A 25,185-nucleotide genomic window follows, 5' to 3' on the forward strand; every position below is an offset into this window, starting at 1 on the left:
TAGCAGTGTACATAGAGTATTTTGCTGTTTCTTTCTTCACATTTCATTTGAACTCCCACAGTACATCCAGACATAGTAGATGTGCCATCAAAACAGACAGATATCACTGATGACCAGTCAATTTTAAGAATGCCAAGGACGTCATTTAACTGGCCAAAAAGAGACTGAACATCAACTGTTAACAGTCTGAACAGACACAAAATGTTCAACTGGACTATGTTTTTCATTGTCAAAATACCGCACCACAATGGACATCTGTTCATGGTGTCCACAGTCAGTAGTGTCGTCGGCAATTATTGAGACCATTTTTCCATTTAGTGAAGACAAAATCTTTTGTTGCACAACATTGTGCAAGACTACAATTAAATCACTTTGGATATAATTACTCAGATAGGTAGCATTTCGAGGAGATTGTTGCACATGCTTTGCCATTACAGGATCATATTTTTGGAGCATATTGACAAGATTTAGAAATAAACCTCTCTCAAAACTGTCAGCTTTTTCACTTTGACCCCTGAATGGTCTCCTACCTTTTGCCCAACACAGAACAATGTCAATCAGTCGCTCCATTACACTTCGGTTATGGCACCGTTCTTCTTCTTGTTTAGACAGATAAGCCTGCTTGCTCTCATCCAACAATAGGTTTCCCTTCATTAAAACTTGACCATGAAAAATAGCTCAACACATGAGATTTTGACAGTTGGTGGTTTTTAAAACATTCGTTAGCCCTATGCCAGTTTCTGAATCCCTTATCAATGAATGCTGGATCAGTGTGACCTTTGTTTGCTGCATCATTAGAGGAGAGGAAACGGCAGTAAAAGCAAAATGCTGCGTTCTTTGATGGGCTATATTCTAACCACCTATACTTTTCATACCAATCAGACTGAAAACTTCTTTGTTTATTCCCCATTTTACTTCTAGGAAACATACTCAATCTAGGCTGATAAGGACCTCTAGATAATCGAGACTGGCGTTCTAATCTATTTTTTGGAATATCACAGACTGGGTCATCAGATGGAATGTTTGATGGCTTTGAATAGGAACTACACTGACCTGAACTAAGAGACAAAGTCTGTCTCGGTTGGTCATTACTCAGTTTATTGCACGCACTGGAACTGGTGGCGGCATTATCTTCATGTAAGTTCTTAACCGAGGAGTCCGAGGTATTTGCACTACTATCAGCACATTCATTATAATTCAGTTTGTCTGCTCCTTTTCTTATATTAACAACGAACCGAACCATATTTTAAAATTAAAAGGGAGTATCATACGATTGAATTAAAACTTAAAGCAACGGGCTTGTTATGCTATTTCAGTAGAGTACACGCGACAAAGATTACAAACACTGTAGACACTGTGCTGGGCACGCCTCACGCGGCTGCTTATATAGGTCAAAGAATTTTCTAGAATAGTAGTCAGAGGGGGAGGGGAGGACCAATGGTAAAGTGGCGCCACAGTAGTGGGGACGCATGCTGCGAGTGAATGCGGGCTTTCTATATATTTCTACAACATCTATATTACGCAATTCGGCGCTTATTGCATAATACAACTGCACAACTAAGCACTTCTGATGGTATCTTCTAGACTTAGCACTGAGTCCCACTGGGTAGATAGAAAGATTAACCTAAATAATCTATACAGAAGCCTGTGGAACCCCATAAGATTGGGTCCCTAAACCATGAACTATTAGAACTCATTTACAAAACTTTTCTTAAACATTACATTAATATATTGTCTCATACTACAGACGGGGGAAAGGACTGGTCCCCAGCTGGAGCGAGGCAGGGGCCAGGGGCAAGAGCACAGTGGGGCATGGGGGGGGGACTGGTCACCAGCTGGAGTGAGGCAGGGGCCAGGGGAGCACAATGGGGCATGGGGGGAGGATTAGTCCCTGCTGACTGGAGCAAGGCAGGGGCTGGGGGCAAAAGCTCAGCGGGGCGGGAGCTAGGGTTGGTCCGTGGAGCAAGGGAGGGGCTGGGGGTAAACTGCAAGTGCAGCAGGGCTAGGGAGGGGGTAAACAGGATCCCCCCCACTCCTGCCCACATAGAGTGGGTACCTACCTTCTCCCTGGTTCTAGCCCATTCTCTCTGTCTCTCTCTGCACCGATCTGAGGGTGGGGGTGCACTGAGTACAGGGCTGGGGATGCAGGGTCTGGGAGGGAGTTAGGGTGCAGGAGCAGGCTGGGGGTTGGGGTGAAGGGTCTGGCCAGGAGCTAGAATGAGGGAGGGGGCTCAGGGTTGGGGCAGGAGGTTGGGGTGTGGAGCATTTACCTGGGGCAGCTCCCATTTGGTGCGAGGGGTGCAGGTGGATATGTGGGCAGGAGGGCACAGGAGCTCCCTGTTTGGTGCTCAGGGTGCGGATGTGGGGGGGTGCAGGAGTCAGGGCATGGGGTGTGGGGGGCTGGGTATATGTGGAGGTGCAGGAGTCAGAGCTGGGTTTGTGGGGGGTGCAGGAGTCAGGGCGCGGATGTGGGGGGGTGCAGGAGTCAGGGCATGGGGTGTGGGGGGGCTGGATATGTGTGGAGGTATAGGAGTCAGGGCTGGGGTTGTGGGGGGTTGCAGGAGTCAGGGCAGAGGGCTGGAGTGTGTGAGGGGGTGCAGGAGTCAGGGCTGGGGTTGGGGAATGCAGGAGTCAGGGCAGAGGGCTGGTGTGGGGGTTGCAGGGGTCGGGGCTGGGGTCATGGGGGTGCTCCCAGCCCCCTGCCCTGAGCGGTTCACAGCAGGGGGCTGGAGAGGGTATACCCCGATTCCACCACCTTTCCCAAGGCCCTGCCCCCACCTCTTCTCCACTTCCTCCTCTCTTTCCCCCCGGCCCCCGCACACAGCTGATCAGGGGCAGGTATAGAGTGAGAGGAGGAGGGGCGAGTACGCAGCACGCTGGGGGAAGAAGCAGGAGCTTGGCTGCTGGCTGCTGAAGCAGGAGCTTGGCTGCCTGCCGTGGAGCATCAGGACAGAGCCTGGGGCGCGCAGCACCACCAAGCTTCTGCCCCCACAGGGGAGAGCAGGGGCGGAAAAGAGAAGCCGGGCTGGGGTCCACCCTACCCCAGACTCCCCCGCCCCCCAACTCCAGCAGTCTGGCTGCCCCCCCCTTTTTTTTTTTTTTGCACTTGGGGCGGCCCTGATTAGGGTGTGCCTGGGCACACCCCGTGCACACGCCTATGCTTTTAAAGTAAACTATTATGCCAGACAAAAACTCAGGTTTTTGTTTGTTTTGGTTTTTGACAGGAGTTTCTAAAAGTAGGTAAAATAATTGAAGTGCATTTCCTTCTATGCCTTAAGTTTAGTTTAATTAAATTACTAGAGAATTTACTTATGACAAATATATATGTTCTACTCTTACAGTCTCATCTAGTAAATTACCGTCAATCAGCAGCAGCTTATATGCCACAATAAGAGACTAATGAAGCTTAAGATGTGATACAATTGTTAAGGAAAACTAATGACAATATTAGTTAAAAACTTGTAACAGCAAATATGCAGATGTATATTTATTTGTTTCTTCAAGTTTCTAAACTACACCTATAGGTGCCCATACAATGTTCTGCCTGTCTATCCCCATAAACTAAAAATCACCAACCAAATAATGGGTTGCCCATCAACATACCACCTCAGCCAACCACCTCCTCAACAGCCTTGGAGAGCAGAGGAAAAAGAGGGTCTTACCAAAAGTTAACAAATCAGTGCACTGATAGACTAAGACAGGGGTGGGCAAACTACGGCCCAGGGGCCAAGTCCGGCCCTTCAGATGTTTTAATCCAGCCCTCAAGCTCCTGCTGGGGAGCGGGGTCGGGGGCTTGCCCCACTCCATGTGTGCTGGGGCTCCCAGAAGCAGTGGCATGTCCCCCCTACGGCTCCTATGCGTAGGGGCAGCCAGGAGGCGCCGCACGCTGCCCCCCGCCCCAAGCGCCACCCCTGCAGCTCCCATTGGCTGGGAACCACAGCTAATGGGAGCTGCAGGGGCGCTGCCTGCAAACAGGGCAGCGCACAGAGCCACCTGGCCAGAGCCTGCACCTCTGACCCCCTTCCCGCGCCCCAACCTCCTGCCCCAGCCCTGATCACTCTCCTGCACTCCCAACCCCTCATCCCCAGCCCCATCCCAGAGCCCGCATCCCCAGTCGGAGCCCTCACCCCCTCCCGCACCCCAACCCCCATTTTGTGAGCACTCAGGGCCTGCCATACAATTTCCATACCCAGATGTGGCCCTCAGTGTTTGCCCACCCCTGGACTAAGATGAGAGTTCCAGTTGGATTGCCTCTTCTGATTTCAACAGTAGCTGTAATATGAAAAAAGAAAAGGAGTACTTGTGGCACCTTAGAGACTAACCAATTTATTTGAGCATAAGCTTTCGTGAGCTACAGCTCACTTCATCGGATGCACACTGTGGAAACTGCAGAAGACATTATATACACAGAGACCATGAAACAATACCTCCTCCCACCGCACTCTCCTACTGAGAGGTGGGAGGAGGTATTGTTTCATGGTCTCTGTGTATATAATGTCTTCTGCAGTTTCCACAGTGTGCATCCGATGAAGTGAGCTGTAGCTCACGAAAGCTTATGCTCAAATAAATTGGTTAGTCTCTAAGGTGCCACAAGTACTCCTTTTCTTTTTGCGAATACAGACTAACACGGCTGTTACTCTGAAACCTGTAATATGAAAGCAACCTCTGCTTGTTGGGGCTTTGGATCAAGCCTTTTTTCCCTTTTGGGGGCTGCTTATCTAATGGATAACATCCATCAATGGGTAGCATCTCAAGTAAAGGGGCCTGGAAAATGCTGTCCTTTGTGGACACCTGAGCAAAGTCAGTGTTCTGCAATGTAATATAACTAGGGCCCTACCAAATTCACGGCCATGGAAAATGCATCACAGACCGTGAAATCTGGTCTCCCCCAGTGAAATCTGGTCTTTTGTGTGCTTTTACCCTATACCATACAGATTTCACGGCGGGACCAGCATTTATCAACTTGATAACCCAAAAGAGAGTTGTGTGTGTTTGGGGGGGTGCCACAGGGTTACTTCTGCACTGCCTTCAGAGCTGGGCGGCTGGAGAGCAGTGGCTGTTGGCCAGGAGTCCAGCTCTGAAGGCAGCGTCCCACCAGGAGCAGTGCAGAAGTAAGGGTGGCTATACCATACCATTCCACCCTACACTTACTTCTCCGGCTGCCCAGCTCCGAAGGCAGCAATGCAGAGTGGTGGTTGCTGACTGAGGACCCAGCTCCACAGGCAGCAGCTCTGCCTTCAGCTGCCCCCAGCTCTGAAGGCAGCGCCGCCACCAGCAGCAGCAGCACAAAAGTAAGGGAAGCAGTATCGCAACCCCCCTACAAGAACCTTGTGACACCCCCCAGCTCCTTTTTGGATCAGGACCCCTACAATTACAACACCATGCAATTTCAGATTTAAGTAGCTGAAATCATGAAATTTACTATTTTTAAAATCCTATGACTGTGAAATTGACCAAAATGAACTGTGAATTTGGTAGGGCCTACATTTAACTCAGAGGTTTTTCCTAGGTCCTTCTTTTGCACGTTGTGTTACTGACAGCTAGAGCTGGGTGAAATTTTTCAACCTAAACTTTTTTTTTTTTGCGTGAAAAAAGCAGATTTGGTGACAGTCACACATTTCAAAAAATTCATGTTGATTTTGCCACATTGTTTTGGTAAAAAAACAAAAAAAAACAAAAAACCTCCCCCCCTCATTTGAAATTTCAAGCATCTCAAAATGAAACGTTTTAGTTTTATTATTCAAAGTTATTTTGTCTAGAAATTGTTTAATTAAAAACATTAAAGATTAAAAACATTAAAGATTGCTCAAAAACTAAACAAAATCTTTTGTTCAACCCAAACTAATTTTCTTTCAAATGTATGATTCACCACAAATTTTGAAAAAAATGGTTTTCAGTTCTCCTGGAAACTGAAATTTTTTATTTTTCAGAAATGACAGTGAACCAAAAAAATCCAATATTCACACAGCTCTACTGACCACCAACATCCCTACTGAAAAGGGAGCTGCGGTGAAGCAGGTTGGTTGGAACAGTTTGAGGTACATCTTTGTTCCTTGCCAAATGACTCACACCAATGTCTATTCTAAACAAAACGTGTGTCAGTCTATAAACCAGCCTGGTGGGACTGCAAGAAGCTTATGGTTTAACGTCTCACTCTATGATATACGGTGTTATCCTGCCCCACTGAAGTCAATGGGAGCTTTAGCCGTGACTTCAATAGGTAGAGGATCAAGCCCATAGCAATAAGCTACTTTCCTTTCCTACGCCTTCATCCAATTCCTATTAGATTTTAGTGCCCTACATTCCCTAATACTGACTTCTGCCCCCTCCCCACCTCTTTCTCCTTGCTTATAAATTTGGTCTCGGGGGAAAAAATAAAAAGACCATAGTACATGTTTCTTCTTTCAGGGCACAAACAAAAACTGGCACTAAACATGAGTGTACTAATACCTTCCTCCAAATTACTTCCCTCCATCATTGTCCTAGGATGATTAAATACTTAGGTCTTTTATCTTGCAAGTTCTGAATGAACATTAACTAATCTTCACAACACTCCTCTGAGCTAATTAAATATTACTGTTCCCATTTATTAAATAGAGAAAGACCAAGAAGAAAGAATTTCTAAGGCTACCCAACAAGTCAATCTCTCTCAAGCTCTTCATCCACTGAAGTAGTTCACCCTTGCACCATCCCTACTGTGATCCTAGTTTACTCTTTTGTGCTGAGCCATATCACAAGTTTACTAAAGCCCTTATAAGTTTTCTGCACTTAACTTCTCATTCTTTTAGCAAACTAATTCTGTCAGATTTTCAGGAACTTTCTTCTTTTTATAAATATACATTATACTGAACAAAATTTCCTCCAGCCAATCAGAATGCTGGAAAGTTGACTTACTCATTAAGAAGTGCTTTAAAAACAAAAAAAACCTACAAAAAATTGAAGGGTCAATGCCAAATCACATTTCAAACAAATTTCCTTCCCCATTTTATCTAAACAGTACCTCAACATCTTAGTTTACTAAACTGAAAAGAGTGAAATATTAAACAGCAATTACATTTTGATTCAGTCAGTTTCACTTTCAAGTTCTCTGCTGCAATATTTAGAATGCAAACAGTGCTGAGGAATGCTGGCTTAAAAACAACACTTTCTGCTGTCTTAAATAAAAACATAAGCTCTTTGAGGGAAGATGCTAATGATTCTGTTCTGTAAAGTACCTTGCAGTTTTGGGCATTGTAAAAATAAATACATAAGAGCAATAATAATTGATAGTTGTGATGTTAGGCATAGCAGAAGCTCATTTTTATAATTTTGTTCAAATTTGACATAAAAGCTCAAGTTATTTATGAACATACAAGCAAAAATTGCCTAAAACCCATTTACCACTAAAAAAGTAATAGATTAACTAAAACATGGTTTTCCTGTATATTTCCTATTTTCTGATTAGCTGCACCAAGCCAGCAGTGCTGAGATCTACCATGGTGCCATCCTAGAATCCATCTGGAAGATGAAAGAATCCAAGTAGGTGTTTTAGAAATTTTAAAATCTTCCTCTCTCAAACATACACCTGGATCCACAGCAATGTCAGGAAAACACACACTTTTGCCAAGTAATGGTGCATAACCACTTCTAAAATGACACGTTTCAGAGTAACAGCCGTGTTAGTCTGTATTCGCAAAAAGAAAAGGAGTACTTCTGGCACCTTAGAGACTAACCAATTTATTTGAGCTGTAGCTCACAAAAGCTCATGCTCAAATAAATTGGTTAGTCTCTAAGGTGCCACAAGTACTCCTTTTCTTTTCACTTCTAAAATGAATACTGTGGCTTCTGTGAGTTTTCCTAGCTGATGCAAAGACCATTATTGCAGAACAAACTTGAATTCTATTAATGTTCACTTAACTCAAATCGTAACTTTGGATCCCTAAATGGAGCTCCCAGAATACTGTCCATGTGGTACAAGTGTAATAAATCTTTAGTCTCCTGAATCTTCTCTGCATAATTTCTTGTATCTTTCATTCAGGTTAGTTCCTCAAAGCTTCTATCTGCAACTAATTTAGTACTGAGAAAATGAGGTACTTACTTATGGCAGTGCTATATTATACCAACGTTAGTTCATCAATGGTGTTTCCAGAAATTTCAAATCTGTTGCAGCTCTCCTTGTCTGAAGAATTCTTGAACGCAGGAAGTAGATGTCCTTTGCAGAGTGCGTCAGACATTCTAATCTTTTGGCCATTGCTTAAGAAGAGTAGTCAAGCATGACTTCTTGTGTTTGCTCCACGAGATACAGGAGACAGGTTGATTGCCCAAAGTATCCCAGCTTGTACATATTACAAAACTCTAGATCAGTGGCTCCCAAACTTTTGCTCCGCCGCTTGTGCAGGGAAAGCCCCTGACGGGCGGGGCCGGTTTGTTTTACCTGCCGCCGCCGCAGGTTCGGCCGATCTCGACTCCCAGTGGCCGCGGTTCGCTGCTCCAGGCCAATGGGAGCTATGTCCCCGCTTCCAGCAGCCCCCATTGGCCTGGAGCGGCGAACCGCGGCCACTGGGAGCCGCGATCGGCCGAACCTGCGGACCGGCCGTAAACAAACCGGCCCGGCCCGCCAGGGGCTTTCCCTGCACAAGCTGCCGAACAAAAGTTTGGGATCTAGATTAAGCCACATTATGAAGAGAAACATTAAAAGAATATCGACAGAGTTCCCTAATTTCATGCTCATGCATGTGACATTTTCCAGATTTTCTTCAAAATTTCTTACGTTTCCCTTGATGTACAGCTGAATCCAGTACCCTAAATGCTCGTTAGCACTGAGGTAAAACTTTTGTTTTGTTTTGTAACTGACACAGTGTAGACTTTCAGTAGGCAGACTTCATTCACTCTCTCCCGTATGTACTTAACTCTTCATGCACCACCTTCGTTCCTTGTCTAGGTGTTTTACATTTTTAATTGAACTTCCAGGCTTCCATGCTCAGTGTTGTGTACCCATTCACATACGCCTGTAACTATATCCCCCCTGAATATTCGGCACTCCCTTGTTCATTCACAATGGTATTCTTATGCACAACAATGCGTTGGAGACTTGCAGCTTTGAGACACAGCTATAAATCACACCACACTATGCCCTGCCAGCTAATCTAAATCAGGAACTTTCAAGCAGGAACCAAATGTAAGAGACAAAAACTTTAAGCAAAAGCATGAAGATCGTGTTTCTCTCTGGCCGAGCGTGGAGGTCCTGGAAGATCGGGTCTTAACCACAAGCTTGGCGTTGCTATCCCCGCAGCCTGATGGATTCCGCGGCTCTAAGCTCCCATCAATTGTTGGCTCTTTTACTGGACACGATTAACATTAAGGGGGAAAAAACTCCAGGCTCTTCTTCTATTAGACCTGTGATCCCTTTCAAGGAACCTGTGAGCAGGTCCGTTCATGCCGGGGCGGGGAAGAGGAGCGGCCAGAGACCGGGTGACGAGCTTATCCAGGAAATAAAGTTAACTCTGGAGGTAAAACTTTGCTGTCCTACGGGAGGCGGGGAGGAGGAGCTCCAAAGGCTGCAGCGCCTCAGTTAGATACTCACAGCGCGGGGCTCTAGCAACAGGCGGCGGCACAGCCGGAACAAAGAGGGGGCAATAGGACGCGAGTGGCTGATCTGCTTTTGCTATTCAGACCATTAGATCCAGTGTCCGTGAGTTCCCCACCCCCCATCCCCTGGATTCGGAGCCAAACCCCAAAGCACGGGCTGGCTTCTCCGTCTCCGCAGCTGGGACGTTACAGGCGCCCCGGGGCCTCCCCCTGCCCTTCTCTCCCTGGCGCAAGTTTACCTTCGGGTTGGTGATGAGCTGGTGCTCGTCCTGGTGCAGCAGCGCCCTGGAGTTGGACTCCGAGTTGTTGACGTAGATCTGGAGGCAGGGGTACAGCGAGGTGCCCTTGCAATCCGTGCCACACGTGAACGTGCATTCAAACATCTCCCCGATCTGTTGCACCGAGAGCACCGTGCAGTTGGCAGCTTTGCCTTGCAAATCCTGCAAAGCGGGGTTGAGCCAGCAGAAACCCAGGATGAAGAGCGACACGATGCCGGAGACGATCAGGAACAAGCCGAGCCGGATGCTTTTGTCTTCGGCTTCTGTGTACTCGTAAGACACCCTGATTTTCGCCATCTCCCCCTAGACCACCGGCAAGCGCTGCCCCAGCCTGGCAGCGAAAACAGCAGAGGGTGTGAGAGGAAAAGGGGGCGATCGGAGTCAAACTTCCTCCACTCCAGCTGCCAAGCTCCCCTCAGCTGGGGTCCGGAGCTCCCCTGCTGAGGCGAGACGCCGCCGTGCAACTCTTCACTCCCGCCGCATGGTGCAAGGCAGAGGGTGCCAGTCACCAGTGCAAGCCCCCTCCTCTTCCCCCCGAGCGAGAGGTGTTTCCCGTTCCCCGGGCCTCTCGGCCTCTCCCTCCGCCAATGATCGGCGCTGGCTGGGAGCCTGACAACATCTGCCGGGAGATAAACCGCTTAGCGGGAGTGAGCTCGCCGCTCCCCCAGCAGCCCCTCATGGCTGGGAGACTCGCCCGCTCAGAAGTGACCCCGCTGATCCGCGGCAGCCGGTTGATCCCGCCCCCGAGCGAGGCAATCTCCTCTAGGGACAGCTTGGCCCGGGATTATCTGCCCCCGGAGACGTGTTCCAGGAAGCGCCTGATTACTGCTCCGGATTAATGCCATCGAAAGGCGCTTCTGAGCGGGGGAGGGCGGCGGAGACGGCGGGATCAGCGCCGCACGTGAGGGGGTAACTCGCTTGCATCCAGCCCTGCGCTAAGAGGGGCCGGTGGGGAGCCGACTCAGCCGAGACTCGGTTTTCATTCAGGGCTCCGCTCGGCGACGGTGCCGGGCGGGCTCAGAGCCCGGCCCCGCCCCGCCGCACGTGTGCCGAGCGCTCCCGCTGGAGCGGGACCCCGCTTCCAATCCCAGCCCGCGCCTCGGCGCGTGCCCCCGAGACAGAGCGGGCCCCGCGCTCACCGCGGCGGCGCCTGAGCCCGGCCCCCCGAGCAGCGCGCGGCGCCACCTTGCGCAGCTCCTCAGAGCCCGGGCCCAGAAACCAGCATCCTCGCGCTTAGTGCGGGGGCAGCCCTCCGTCGCCGGGGCCTTATCAGTTCTGAGCCCTCGACTGACCCGAGCTGGGAGCAGCCGGCCTGCCCTGGGCTAGGCAATCAGCGTGGGTACGAGAATGTCTCCCCCCGGGCGCCGGGAAGACACTGAGCCTGACGCCTAATCTCAGTGGCGCGCCGAGGCGGTAAAGCGGCCAGCTACCTAAACCGACCCCCGCAGGTGGCTGAGGGCGCTGAGCTCTGTCGCCCGAAGCACGTTGGGCGGCTCGCGGCCGTTGCACACGGTGCTTTGGAAAGAGGCTGAGGCCTGGCAGCACAGCCAGAAGCACAGGAGTAGGGTTTAGTACACAGCGTTGGTCCAGGCCAACACCCCACGCTGGAAGAGCCTCTGGGTGGCAGCGAGGGTTGCCAACTTTGGCTGGGCATATTCTTGGAGGTTTCCTCACATGACATAATCTTTAATTCTTGGAGACTCTAGGACAATCCTGGATGGGATGGCAACCCTAGTGGTGGCACTCCTTGCTGGGCAGAAGGAGAAGGACCTCCCGTCTGTAGGGGGAGAAATAAATCACAATTGTAGACATGGCCGTTGCCCTTCACCTTACCTACGCTCAACATGGAGATGGGGAGAGATCAGAGCTGTTAAGCTAAAGGTTTTTTTTTTTTTCTCCTCTCACACAGCCACATAGGCATTGGTTTGATTTTCTAGTAGCCCAAACTCAGCTTCAAAGATTAAAATCTTTTACAGGCCTGTGCTCAGAGCACAACTGCAGGAATGGTAGAACAACACTTTAGACCATTTTTGAATGTCTTAATATCGTTCAGTCCACCATCTGTCACCCACAACAACTCCACTACAGAGCAGATTGCCCGATATAACTGGTAGAAGTAGCAGTTACTGTTTTCCAGTAACTGGGCTTCAGCTTTACTCCAATTTGTGAGATTAATTATGTCCTTTGCATCAGAAAGACGTTGTAAAAGCAAAGTCTTATTCAATTAAGTTAAAAAAAATGATCCTGCTGAGTCAATGTAAAGTCAGCAGGAGAAACATTTCTATTAGCAAATCTGTTCTAGTCCAGCATGTACTCTACAGGAAAACCTAGCAACCAGAGTTGAACATAGGTTGTACCCTGCCAAAAAAAACGTGGCAGTCCAAAAGCCTGGTAAATCAAGGACAACCATGAAATAAATTCATTGGCAGCAAGGCTCACAAAGACTAGGAAAACCCAAGTCCTGCTAAAGAAATTACTGCTACAGTAAATTTTAGCAACCGGGTGCATTTGAGTGGCTATAAACAGAAGTGGAATTAAAAAAGTGATTTATTTTTGCATAATATTGTAGCAAAACAGCAAACATTTATCTTCTTGACACCATTCTGTGTGTCAAGTTGTCTGGAGTTGCAAACAACCTTGAGTGACAGCCTCAGGGCAAACAGCACAAACTGGTGGTGTGTTCTATATTTAGATTTCACTAACCTAGCCAAGTATCAAATGTGAACTCCTCAAGCACTACACCAGCTTTACCCTGGAGTTCCAGACAGGTCCAGGCAAACCTGCCTTTGTGATAGATGATCCCTTTTTTATACCAAATATCACAACAATATTCAGTTTACTCACAGTCCCAAAGGACCAAATCACTTACCCCAGGTCAAGTGCACCCTATATCTCACCAGGCAATGGTTGTAGTCAATCCTATAATTAACTAAACGTTTATTAACAAGGAAAAAATGGGAGTTCTTTACAAGATTAAAGCAGATAACCATACACACAAATGAGTTACAGTCTTAGGTTTCAAAAAGTAATAGAAGCAGCTGTAATGTGCAAGCTCTATATGACATTTAGGGCTAACCTATGCTAAACAGCTGGGGATCCCTTGCTTATGCTTAGAAGTCTTGCCCTCTCCCTGAAGTCCAAGCAGCACAGGGATAATTTCTTCTTGACAGGGATTTGTATTCCCTTTCCCCAGGTCAAACTGATAGGACGGTTTGTGCAGATCCCCTCTTCATGGGTGTGTGGGGAGCAATAAACAAAGTCCTTTGTCCACTGATTTTCCACACCGGTTCATCTAGTGTCTATAGGACTTCCTTTGTTGAGCAGGAAATGACCCCTCTTGTGATAAACTAGTATTTCACACTTGGTATTACTTCTCTCCTGACTGTGGGAGTTTCCATTTTCATAGCAAACACTTTTATAGTTACAGAGCAAAACAATTAAATATTACCTTATAACATGGTATACAGATATTATAAGTGAGATTAATGCATGCAGCAGCTCATCAAACATTTCACGAAGTCCAAACACGTCTATAAATTTAATAACTGTTTTATCAGTGCTAACACACAGTTGAGCCAGATGGTTTCCAGCTATACCTTAATCAGCGTTACGTGAGGCCTACAGACCTTGGCATGAGCTGGCACCTGGTCTGCCAGTGTCAAACTCTGCTCCTTCCTCGTGCAGTATCTTCAGTGACTGCTTGGTAAAAAGTTTTCTGGGTGGTTATGGGTGCATGCAGACTAGCAAAAGGAGTAGTTATGGGGTACATATGCAAATTTCATTCTAAGTGCAGTCAGATCTAGTGTTTCCGATTAACATAGCTTTATGGTCACAAAGAAAAGTAGCTGCCCTAGATGGGTCCAACCCCACTGAAGATCCAGCTGTTAAATACAGCCTGCTAATAGAGTCAGTGAGGCATCCAGGGTAGCAAGTTCATTACCCTGTCTCACTGGCCACTGCTTGTTCATGGCATTTGCTTTCAACCCCATACAGTTTATTGCAGTAGTTGATCCCAAAAGTGACAAATGTGTGGACTACTGTGGCCAGGTCCATAGCAGAAAAAGAGCAGTCTCATGCCTGGCTGCAGATATTGAAAGGCGCTTCTAGTTACTGGTGCCAGTAAGCAGTCCTTCTGGACCCCCAAGACTCCATCCACACTGGTGCTCAGAGGATGGACACCTTTGAAGAAGGGTAATGTTACAATTAGGGCCAGTGCTTGAAAACACTTTTCTCTTTCCACTATCACCTCCTATGTCTTCCCTGGGTTTAACTAATATGGGTTTTACTGTTACCCAGGCACTGGCAGTGTTAAGTAAGGGGGCCGTGCCTGATGTGAAGTTACATCATCAGTACCAGCAATATGTAGAAGTACATATGAGCTTCTTCTAGGGGATTAAATATAGATGTTGAATAGGAAGAATAGGGGTGATTACTGCAGGACCCTAGAACTGGATGCTCTTGAGGTGAGGAAGTAGCAGTCATCACAAACCTCTATGGTATGCGTCTCCCTAGGCACATCTGTATTTACATACTACACACTACTACAATAGTATCTGTACAAAATATGCCTTGTGAGGTGACATATGAAAGTTAACACCATGCTGGTTATTAATATAATTGTAAAATGCATGTGTTAACTGTGACAAAGTTCCTGCTCTACCTTAGTGGGTCTTGCTCGCCTTGGAGCTTCACAGCAGCCCTCAGCTTGGCCGTTTTTCTGAACCCACAGTCCAGGTCGACTCCTCCTGTGTCTGACCAGGAGTTGGGAGGATTTGGGGGGAACCCGGGCCCACCCTCTACTGCGGGTTCCAGCCCAGGGCCCTGTGGAATGCAGCAGTCTAGGGTGGCTCCTGAAACAGCTGTGTGACAGCTACAACTCTCTGGGCTACTTCCCCATGGCCTCCTCCCAACACCTTCTTTATCAGCACCACAGGACCTTCCTCCTGGTGTCTGATAATGCTTGTACACCTCAGTCCTCCATCCGCGTCCTCACTCTCAGCGCCTAGTGCCTCTTGCTCCTAGCTCCTCACACACACACCACAAACTGAAGTGAGCTCCTTTTTAAAACCCCAGGTGCCCTGATTAGCCTTCCTTAATTGATTCTAGCAGCTTCTTGATTGGCTGCAGGTGTTCTAATCAGCCTGTCTTAATTGTCTCCAGAAGGTTCCTGATTGTTCTGGAACCTTCCCTGTTACCTCACCCAGGGAAAAGGGACCTACTTAGCCTGGGGCTAATATATCTGCCTTCTATTACTCTCCTATAGCCATCTGGCCCGAGCCGGTCACATAACATAATATGTGAAGGTTATGAATTCCCTTAGTATGATCAGTGGGGCCACTAGATGATCAAGGTGCTAAAGGAGCACACAAGGAAGACAAACCCATTGTAAAGAAGCTAAATGAATTCTTTACATTGGTCTTCACTGCAAAGAATGTGAGGGAGATTCCCACACCTGAGCCATTCTTTTTAGGTGACAAATCTGAAGAAATGTCCCAGATTGAGATGGCAGTAGAGGAGGTTTTGGAACAAACTGATAAATTTAACAGTAATAAGTCCCCAGGACCAGATGGTGTTCACCATTGAGAGTTCTGAAGGAACTCAAATATGAAATTGCTAGAACTACTAACTGTGGCATGTAACCTATTGCTTAAATCAGCCTCTGTAGCAGATGACTAGAGGGTAGCTAAATTAGTGCCAATTTTTAGAAAAGGCTCCAGAGGCAATCCTGGCAATTACAAGTCAGTAAGTCTAACTTCAGTACCAGGTAAATTGGTTGAAACTATAGTAAAAATAGATCAGACTCATAGATGAACATGGTATGTTTAGGAAGAGTCAACATGGCTTTTGTAAAGGAAAATCATGCCTCACCAGTCTAGTAGAATTCTTTGAGGGTGTTAACAAGCATGTGGACAAGGGTGATCCAATGGATACAGTGTGCCTGAACTTTCAGAAAGCCTTTAACAAGTCCCACGCCAACGGCTCTTAAGCAAAGTAAGCAGTCACGGAATATGAATATGAATAAATGGTCAGTTTATAATGGTATGAATAAATGGTCAGTTTTCATGGAGTGCTGTTCAACATACTAATAAATGAACTGGAAAGGGAGGTTAACAGTGAGGTGGGAACGTTGGAAGATGATATTAAATTACTCAATATAGTTAAGTTCTAAGCTGATTGCAAAGAGTTACAAAGGGTTCCCAGAAAACTGAATGACTGGGCAACAAAACGGCAGATGAAAATCCAGGTTGATAAATGCAAATGCAGGTTGGAAAAAATATTCCTAACTATGCATACAAAATAATGGGTTCTAATTTAGCTGTTACTCAAGAAAGAGATCTTGGAGTCGTGGATAGGTCCCTGAAAACGGCTGCGCAATGTGAAGCAGCAGATGAAAAAAGCTAACAATGTTAGGAACCATTAGGAAAGGGATAGATTAGAAAACATCATAATGCCACTGTATGAATCCATGGTGCACCCACACCTAGAATACTACATGCAGTTCTTCTTGCCCCATCTGAAAAAAAGATATTAGAATTGGAAAAGATACAGAGAAGGGAAAGAAAAATAATTAGGGTTATAGAACAAATGCCATAGGAGGAGAGATTAAAAAGAGTGGAATTATTCATCTTAGAAAAGAGACAACTAAGGGGGGGGATACGATAAAAGTCTATAAAATCATGAATGGTGTGGAGAAAGTGAATAGGGAAGTGTTATTTACCCCTTCATTTAACCCAAGAACTAGGGCTCACCTGATGAAATTAATAGGTAGCAGGTTTAAAACCAACCAAAGGAAGCACTTTTTCACACAACACAGTCTACCTGTGGAATTTGTTACCAGATGTAATGGCCAAAAGTAGAACCGGGTTTAAAAAAGAATTAGATACGCTCATGGAGGATAGGTCCACCTACTGGCAAAGATGGTCAGGGATGCAACCCCATGATCTGGGTGTTCTTGAACTTCTGACTGCCAGAAGCTGGAACTTGATGGCAGGGAAGGATTACTGTATAATTGCCCTGTTTTGTTCATTCCCTCTGAAGCATCTGGCACCAGCCAGTATCTGAAGACAGGATACTGGGCTAGATGGACTATTGGTCTGATCCAGTATAGCCATTCTTATATTACTAAAACATGGCTAAGACAAGACAGCCTAGCCTAGGTAAAGGTGATAAACAGGTCTACCCTAGACAAAGGAATGTGGCTTTACCTCAACTTACATTTTAGCAGTAAACAAAACCATTGAGCTGAACTGGCAGGGGCTCTCATGATCCTGAACTTGAGACACAGAATTAACATGGCTTCTGTACCCCAAAGAGACATACGAGACTGAATCCCCAGAAGGCCTTCCTATTTGTAAAACAAAGACATTCCTTCGGGGATATAAGGAACCGAGAGAGACTCCATCTTTATCTTTGACCTCAGGAGACAAAGAAACCAAGCAATTTGATCTCTGTGATGCATCCTGGCCAGTGAAAAGCAGGGAAGGAGACTAGGGGGTGAGAAAAATCTCCTTGAATAAAGACTGCATCTTGCTAGATTACATTGTAGTCTTTTAGATGTATGTTTTCACTTTTATTTGGTTAGAACCATCTCTACCTTTATTGCTTTTGCATGGTATTCTCTTAAGCCATGTTTTTTTAATTAATAAACTTTTACTTTTGCTCAGTATTGTGTTTAAAGGGTCATGTGTATCTACCTCAGTTAAATTAATAAACTGATCTACTGACTTTATCAGAGCAGCAAACTTAATATCTTCTGTGAATGCACCGTATTGCAGAGAAACATCTGGAGTTCACTGATTGTTACTTGCTAGGCAAGGTTTGGGTTGAGAGAGCCTTGAGGAGTTTGCTGGGGAGGTTGACAGACTGGGTTGCAAGGAGCTGACACACTAGTCTTCAACAGATCTCACACTTGCTGAGGCACAGCAGCAATACGGTGGTTCACAGCTCTTGGTATCTTCTTGAGCGGGTTACAACATGAGACTAACAATCAGGGCCAGCACAATGTGATTCTTTCTACCCTACCAAGTCATCCAGTCAACCATGAGGTTTATGGTCATGATCAGCACCATCTCAGTGCTGTATCTGGTCTGAAATCCAATTCAAGGGTCTATGCTGTTGACAGATTACCTGTTAGAAATGTGTTCTTCAGGAGCATTTCAGTCACTTATGCAGAATATGGAAGAGTAGACAGGGTGATAAATGACAATTATTTGCATGCAAACACCAGATTTTTTGAGGGGGGAGGAACTGGACATTTAAAGTTGGCTCCATAGACTGCCCACCCCAACATAAGTATTGATCTGTTTGCAAAGGGCATGGGGTGTTTTCAGAGACCTATTGAATAGCTCACCAATTTACAATGACCAAACATTGCCTAAAGATACAGCTGTGAAAGAGCATGCTCAATTGTCTCCTACCTCACCTGTTCTGATTCCATAGCCTTTAGTGTAGGCAGTTATATACAAACAGAGCAGTAGTAACTCCAGAGCAGAAGCGGAGCTTGCAGTTCTTCAGGTGACTTGTGCATTGGACAAAATACAGAAGTAATGAGAATAAATATGGAACAGCAGTGTCACTGTTCACTGTCACTTCTCTCATGGGGCAATGCTCAACTTCAAACCTTTACAAATAAGTTGATCCGTAAGTTCTTAAAATGTTATATTCAGCAATATTTGGCACAAAGGCTATCAAGAATCTACTTTTGTGATATGAAGATAAATGCTATTGAATATTATCCACAGTTGCACCACTGTACTCTTTATCTGGAGCTTAGCTCCTGTATATCAAATACATGTTTATAATCAAATATTTTTCAGGAAAATTACGCCAACCTTAGGTGTGTGGCTTGCTGTCTTTAGTTCTTCATACTATCTGCTGCCATCTATTTTTATATTTCTAACATGCTCCTCATTTTGGCCAGTTTATCATCATCTGTCCCCTGCAATCATTCTGCACTGTTAGCGTTTTGGGGGATGGTGCTGTCTTGCGAACCACATTGCTGCTCTTTGCACGCAAACATGTATAAGTAAAATACTAAAACTTCTTACAATGATTCTAAACCTATGTGATCTACATCCAGCCCTCTGGTCCCTAACAACTCATTTTTTACCTCATAGGTTTATTACCTGTCATGTCTACCTTTCAAAAGGACAGCTCCCATGCTGACAAATTCTTTGTTCCTTAGCCTCCTGATTACCTCATTACATCATGTTGTTCTTATATGAAAGCATGACTAACCCTCCCCCTATTAGTCTTCCCCTTTCAAACAATTAGCAATAGGAGTTTTCTCACATTTGGTATACAATTTTGTATCCTCTCCTACTCCCTTCCAGTATCAATACCCATCCATGTGTTCTGTACTCAGTTGTTATAAGACAAGGGGTCTTTGCATGTAAGGGGGACATTAACTTTCTGAGAGTCACCATCCTTTCCATTGTACTAAAACTGCATACATTCCTCAGTTCATCCACCTGCTAAAAACAAAAACAAAACAAAAAACTTACAGACATTTAATCAATTCTTCATCTTGAAGCCTTTTTTCTTACATATGTCACAATTACATTGGTGGTGCTGGTGAAAGAACACTGTTTCTTGTCTGTAAGTACTACAAAACCACGTATAGATAACTCTTTAGCTCACTGAACAAATGTGCCATCAGAAGGTGGTGAAATGAGGATGCAGTATAATGCTGAACACTTACCAGGCCCTTTACCTTTATAAAGGGCTCTACAAATATTTACATTCCATACATTTTATTTGGGTCAGAAAAAGTTACATATGCAATCATTAATGCCCCGATCATAGGATTTGTGACTGGCTAGAGCTCTGCACCTTCAATGGGGCTCTATGTGGGCAGGCCCCAGCACCTCTGCAGTCCCTCTGAAGGGCTGAAGGTGCACCTGCACAGATTGTGATTGCAGGACAATTGCCTAAGTGGTAGCACAGGTAATCTTGTCCAACTGGTCCAAATCAAATCAGTGTTGAAGGTTAACATTTATACAGCACTTTGAAAATCGAGGAGTAATTATTAATAATGTTCCACTAGTCATAAGTAGATTAAAATGTTTAACAAAGAAAGGTAAACATGAACTATGAAATGTATATCTAATTTGTGCAGGTTTTTAATCCTTTCAGATGTCTAACTACATTATAATTCTTTATTTTTGGTACTGGAAAGACAGCTAGAAATGCCCAGTAAATGTATTAATTCAAATATGCCTCAAGATGTTTGCATTTATTAAGAGTATTAAGGAGAAGCCAATAGACATGTTTGAAAAAATTAGAGGAACTGAATATTTCCAACTGATAATCCACTGAAATGGCCATGTATGTTGACAACTGGAAAATCTCACATAAAACATTAACTACTCACCGGTTTCGGATACATTTTGTCTTGTTAATTTATGGACAGACTGCATACTACAGACAAGTCTTCATATGAAAAGTAGAGTGCACTTTTCTAGCATCTGAAGGCTGTTTGAGGCAATCTACAACTATGGGCAACTGGCTAGAATGAGCTCTGTTCAGCAACCTGTATTTCTTTGTGTGGTTTCCTGTAATTCTCTATAGTAGCAGCAGCGACGGTTCCTGTAATATTTGTCAAAGTGTGTGTGTTTAGTGTAGCCGTCTTACTTCCGTCGTATTTCTATACAACGGCCAATACAATCTTTTGTATAACGGGCATCTTATTTATGCAGACAGTTATTGATTGGTTCATCTGAGAAACCGAACTTTGACTACAGCAGAGGCAAATCACACACAGATGGGTATGAAGGTAAATGGCAAAGAAAAGGTCTTGGTCTTCATTCAAAGCAGTGCCACAGAAAAAAACTGATCCTCTATGTATACTCTTTTTTACCCTATATCCGAAAGCAAGAGAGAGGACAATTGCATTAACAAGCGTCTTGGTGTTTAAGTCAAAGCTTGAATATGAAAATAGTAAATATTGTTTAATCTTTTATAGAAGCTTTTATAGACAGTACCTGGACTAGTAATTTATAAAAGTGTTTCTGCAATACTAGATTGACTGAACTCTTGCCATATTTCTTGAAATCTTTAAATACAATTTTTAGGAGCATGTAGATAAGCTTAGTAAAGCAAGGCTATTGAGAATGCAATGCTTTTGATACCATAAGCAGTTTGTTTATTTGTAAACATGAGATGTATAGATTTCATCCCATACCTTCAAAGAAAAAAGTGACCATCAGGACTCAGTAACAAGAGGAGGCATCCCTTTTTCCTTCTTCTCACAAACATGTCAGCACAAGTGCCCAGCTTTGCATTAGCTTTTGGTCAGCAACAATGCACAGGCATATGAAAGATGAAGCATATAATAGGACAGTTGCTAGTTTGCTTGTACAGTGGACACTACAGACTTTTTAACAGCGGTATACAATAAAAATGGTTGAAATGCGCTTTCACATCTTCACAGATAAAGTATTGTATGTTTATGTGAAATGAAATAGGAAACTTGGGCATATAAATATCTAACAAGTTCAAGTTGAAATTTTTATTTATCCAACTTGTAGTACTATATTTCAAAGTCAGTTGACTTCATAACGTTCAAGAATTTTTTTTTAGCTAAATCTAACTTTACTTTTCAGCTATTTTTAAAGTAACTCCAATAGTAGACTGTTTTTAAAGGGAAAATTAAATCTGAGGTTATTCAAACCACAATTTAAAAATTAATCTGTAAAATTCAACTTCATTATTATTGAAATGACTAGATGTAAACTCTTTTGATGCCCCCAAAATGCTGAGGGCAAAATTATTTGTTAGAGGGAGGAAAACAAATAGCCAAATCCCCAAAATTCTCACCCTATGTGAAGAGTCTCAAGTGAGAATCCAGGAGAAAAAGGTTACAGTACAGTAGCCTGTACCCAACCCAAACTCCCATTACCATAATTTTGAGATTATCCTCTAAGAAAAATGTGGGGGGAAGCATGGTATCCAAAGACTAAGCTTATTCTGAAATGTATAACTATTTTAACCTATGCAATTTTAATATATTTAGTTATTTGGAATACAAAACTATACAGCTCATTCATTAGCATCACAATTGTTCATTTTAAATCCCTTCTTGATTAAGGTAGGCTGCCAATGACGTTTACATTCAATTTCAGTCAGTGTAAATACACAATTCCTGTGGAAGTCGTTTTAATTAAAATTATTGGGAGATTACTAAAAAGTAAATTTTAAACGTGTCCTGTGTAGTTTATTATATTTAAAACAATTTTATTTAGAAATTGACTAACCTGTTTGAATCGTTGAGTCACTACCAACTAGATATCAATGCCAGGATCTAGATGTCTGCTAAACAGACTTACAGAAATGAAAGAATTGACGATTTCCAGAGTTATTTTCAGCATTGCCTCTGGGTCATTACAAAAAAATTGTAATTCAAAGTTAGTGGCTCCAGTTACTGAAATGCAGCACATTCTAGAACTTCAGTTAAATACTAATTAAAGTATATGACTCAGCTTATTCGAAGCAAAATCTTCTGAAAATTGAGAGTCAATAGCTTTTTTGAAATAAGATTATCTACTGTAATAAACTATAAAAATTCAAATCAATTGCACTGATCTAAAGATACAACATTGCACATAATGTACGGCAAAATAGCAGCAGGACTATTAAGTTCCTGTGCTGGATAACACTTACTGTGTCAATCAGCAATCCGTCAGTCACTAATACTAAAATACATAGGGCAGACAGCTTTGGCACCCAACGCCAAAATATTGTACATGAATAACCGTACATATGTGAGTAGCCTCGCATGTTCAGTGGGACTACATGCGTGTTCAGCGAGACTCAAGTGCATGAAGTTACTCACATTTGTAAATATTTGCAGCATCAGGACCCATCGCTGTAATAAAACTCAGACAGGGAATTGAATGCTAAGATTGCTTGTTTTTAACTCAGTTCTGGAAAAAGCCCAGTGGTTTGAGATAAGGCTGGAATAGTTGTCTAACTGAATATTCCCTTCACTGCTATTTCTAGACACGTGCGTAATGTCCATTTCATTTTTTTCCCAACAGATAAGTGATTATCCAAATAAACTGGAATGATTCTTCTTCTGTTTCAATGCATCAGTGAAGAGAGCTTTATAACAAGCCTTAACAAAGCCACAACTCTAGAAATGTCTTTGAAACACTTCAAAGATCTAAATATTTCCAACTGTTTTGAGAAAGCCAGGTTCATACTGCTACTCATAACTTACCTTGCGTACGGTCCACAGAGGATTGACTACATGTAATTACAGAAAAAGACTTAAATGAAAACAGTTGAAGAATAGTAATCTTTTTACTCCAAGAATAATAATGTTATAGTGAATATAAAATCACCTCCAAAGTTTTTTGTACATTAGCTGCCACAGGATATACAACAAACCAGTGTGTTATAGCATAGGGTATGTCTACACTGAACATCAGCCCTGGGTTAGAACTCAAGTTAGCAGACCCTGGGTTTGTTAACTTAGGGTTTGAGCATCATCTGTAACCTCAGGTTTGGCATTCATAAACCATCGGTCCCCACCTGGGGCTTCAGCATCTACACCGCACTATGCTGGCCCCTCCCAAAATGTGGCCACTCTAACCTTTGTTCATGGTGCAGTGTGGGAAAACTTGACTGTCCACCAAAATTTGACTGCCAGAGAACAAAGAAAGTTGGCCATTGGGATACTTTAGACAGACTCCCAGAACATGAGTCCAGTGGGGCTGCATCTATACTGCAAAGCAATTGTGGCTTGAATCCTGGGTCCTGGCTTGACTCAGGCTTGGATCCTCCACCCCTCCATTAGGGTCCTGGGAGCCTGAGTTAGCGGGATGTGTGTGTCGACAGAGGAGGGGTTAGGCTTGAGCCTGAGTTCGAACCCTGGGCTTACACTGGAGCGTAGATATACCCACAGGATAGGTCTACAGCGTAATACAAAAATCCTCAGCACCAAGTCTCAGAGCTTAGGGCAGCTGACTCAGGCTGCGGGGCTAAAAATGTTCAGGCTCAGGCTGGAGCCTGGGCTTTGAGACCCACCCCTCTCGCGGGGTCTCAGAGCGTGGGCTCCCGCCCAAGCACAAACATCGACACTAATTTTATAGCCCTGTAGCCTGAATCCTGTGAGCCCGAGTCAGCTGACCCAGGCCAGCCATGGCTGTGCCACGGGTCTTTTATTGAAATACAGATATAACCATAGTATCCTAACTCAATTCAGTCACCAAAATATGCTGATTAAAAATCTTTTCAGTAAGGGTATTGTGTATGTGTGTTTGTTTTTTAAAAAGAGTTCTGCTTTTTATTAAGGAGACCTGTAATTGTTCATGGAGTACTTCAAGTTTTATATCTTTTGTTTTTTATTCAAAGCTCCTTCTCCTGCTTTGGCACAACATGATACAAAACTAAAACAACCCAGGAGTTACAAGTCTTTGTACCCCCTTATTTAATCACCAAGAAGCAGGTGAAATGAGCCACATCATTTATTCCCTTGGAAAGTATAAGTCATCAGCTCCTGCACCGACACTTGTGCATTGTATTTTATATTAATTTTAAGTACATCAAGCTTCTGAATTAGTGAAACTGAATGCAAAGTCTTTACAAAAGTCACCGTTTGGAAGATGCGGTTACGTTCCCAATTCCAGATTAATGATTGATTTTTAAAAGGTCATCACATACTTTGCAGCATGTAAGGTTTTGTTTTGTTTTTGTTAATTTCACTAACTGTCTTGCTCCTTACTCTACCTTTGTTCATTTCACCAAGACTGATATTGTGCAGGAAAAAATATATTAGGCCACAAATAATCACATCTAAATGAAAGTTAATGTATTCTTAAGGTACTTTTTAAAACCTAAATCTTGAAGTCCAAGCAGGCCTTTTAAAATTAGAAATATTTACCATGAGTATTAAACTGTTGTGATTTTTTCAGTACGTCATCCCTCCGTTTATAGTTTTTGTTTCTTAATAGTTAAATGTTTGATTCTTTTCTGAGCTAGGAAAAAATCATAGGCAACTTTTTTCATCAGTGTTTGTAACCATTTAAATTATGACCATCACTTTCCTTTCAGATTGAGAAAGTTGTTTGCTTTAAATAATAAAAAGATGATATATAAGTAGTTTTATATTTTTATGTCTCTCTTATCCCAAAATACATATAAAAATGTAGAATTTAAAGTTGCTATACACCTGATACAGAAACACAGCAATGTCATTATTGGTCAATTTCCAAACATTATATGATAAATGCCAACAAACTGTTTTGTACTACATAGAAAAATAGGTTAAAAACTAAAATAAAAAAAAAAATCAAGATTCACTGACATTGTTTTGCTGTCTTTTCTTGCTTTGGTAACC

At 43.8% G+C, this 25,185-nt stretch overlaps 1 protein-coding gene across 1 annotated transcript in view; it reads right to left on the reverse strand.

Annotated features, from left to right (window-relative positions):
- The window catches only part of KCNMB4 (potassium calcium-activated channel subfamily M regulatory beta subunit 4), a 31,846-nt gene extending 20,940 nt beyond the window's left edge, over positions 1 to 10,906 (reverse strand). Inside the window, exon 1 of the mRNA XM_074942057.1 lies at positions 9,807 to 10,906. Within this exon, the coding sequence (XP_074798158.1) occupies positions 9,807 to 10,142 (336 nt within the window). The 5' untranslated portion in view covers positions 10,143 to 10,906. The remainder of the gene's footprint in view (positions 1 to 9,806) is intronic.
- Between the last annotated feature and the right edge of the window lie 14,279 nt (positions 10,907 to 25,185).

The sequence above is a fragment of the Natator depressus genome, chromosome 1 (assembly GCF_965152275.1).
Source record: "Natator depressus isolate rNatDep1 chromosome 1, rNatDep2.hap1, whole genome shotgun sequence".
Classification (NCBI taxonomy): Eukaryota; Metazoa; Chordata; order Testudines; family Cheloniidae; genus Natator; species Natator depressus.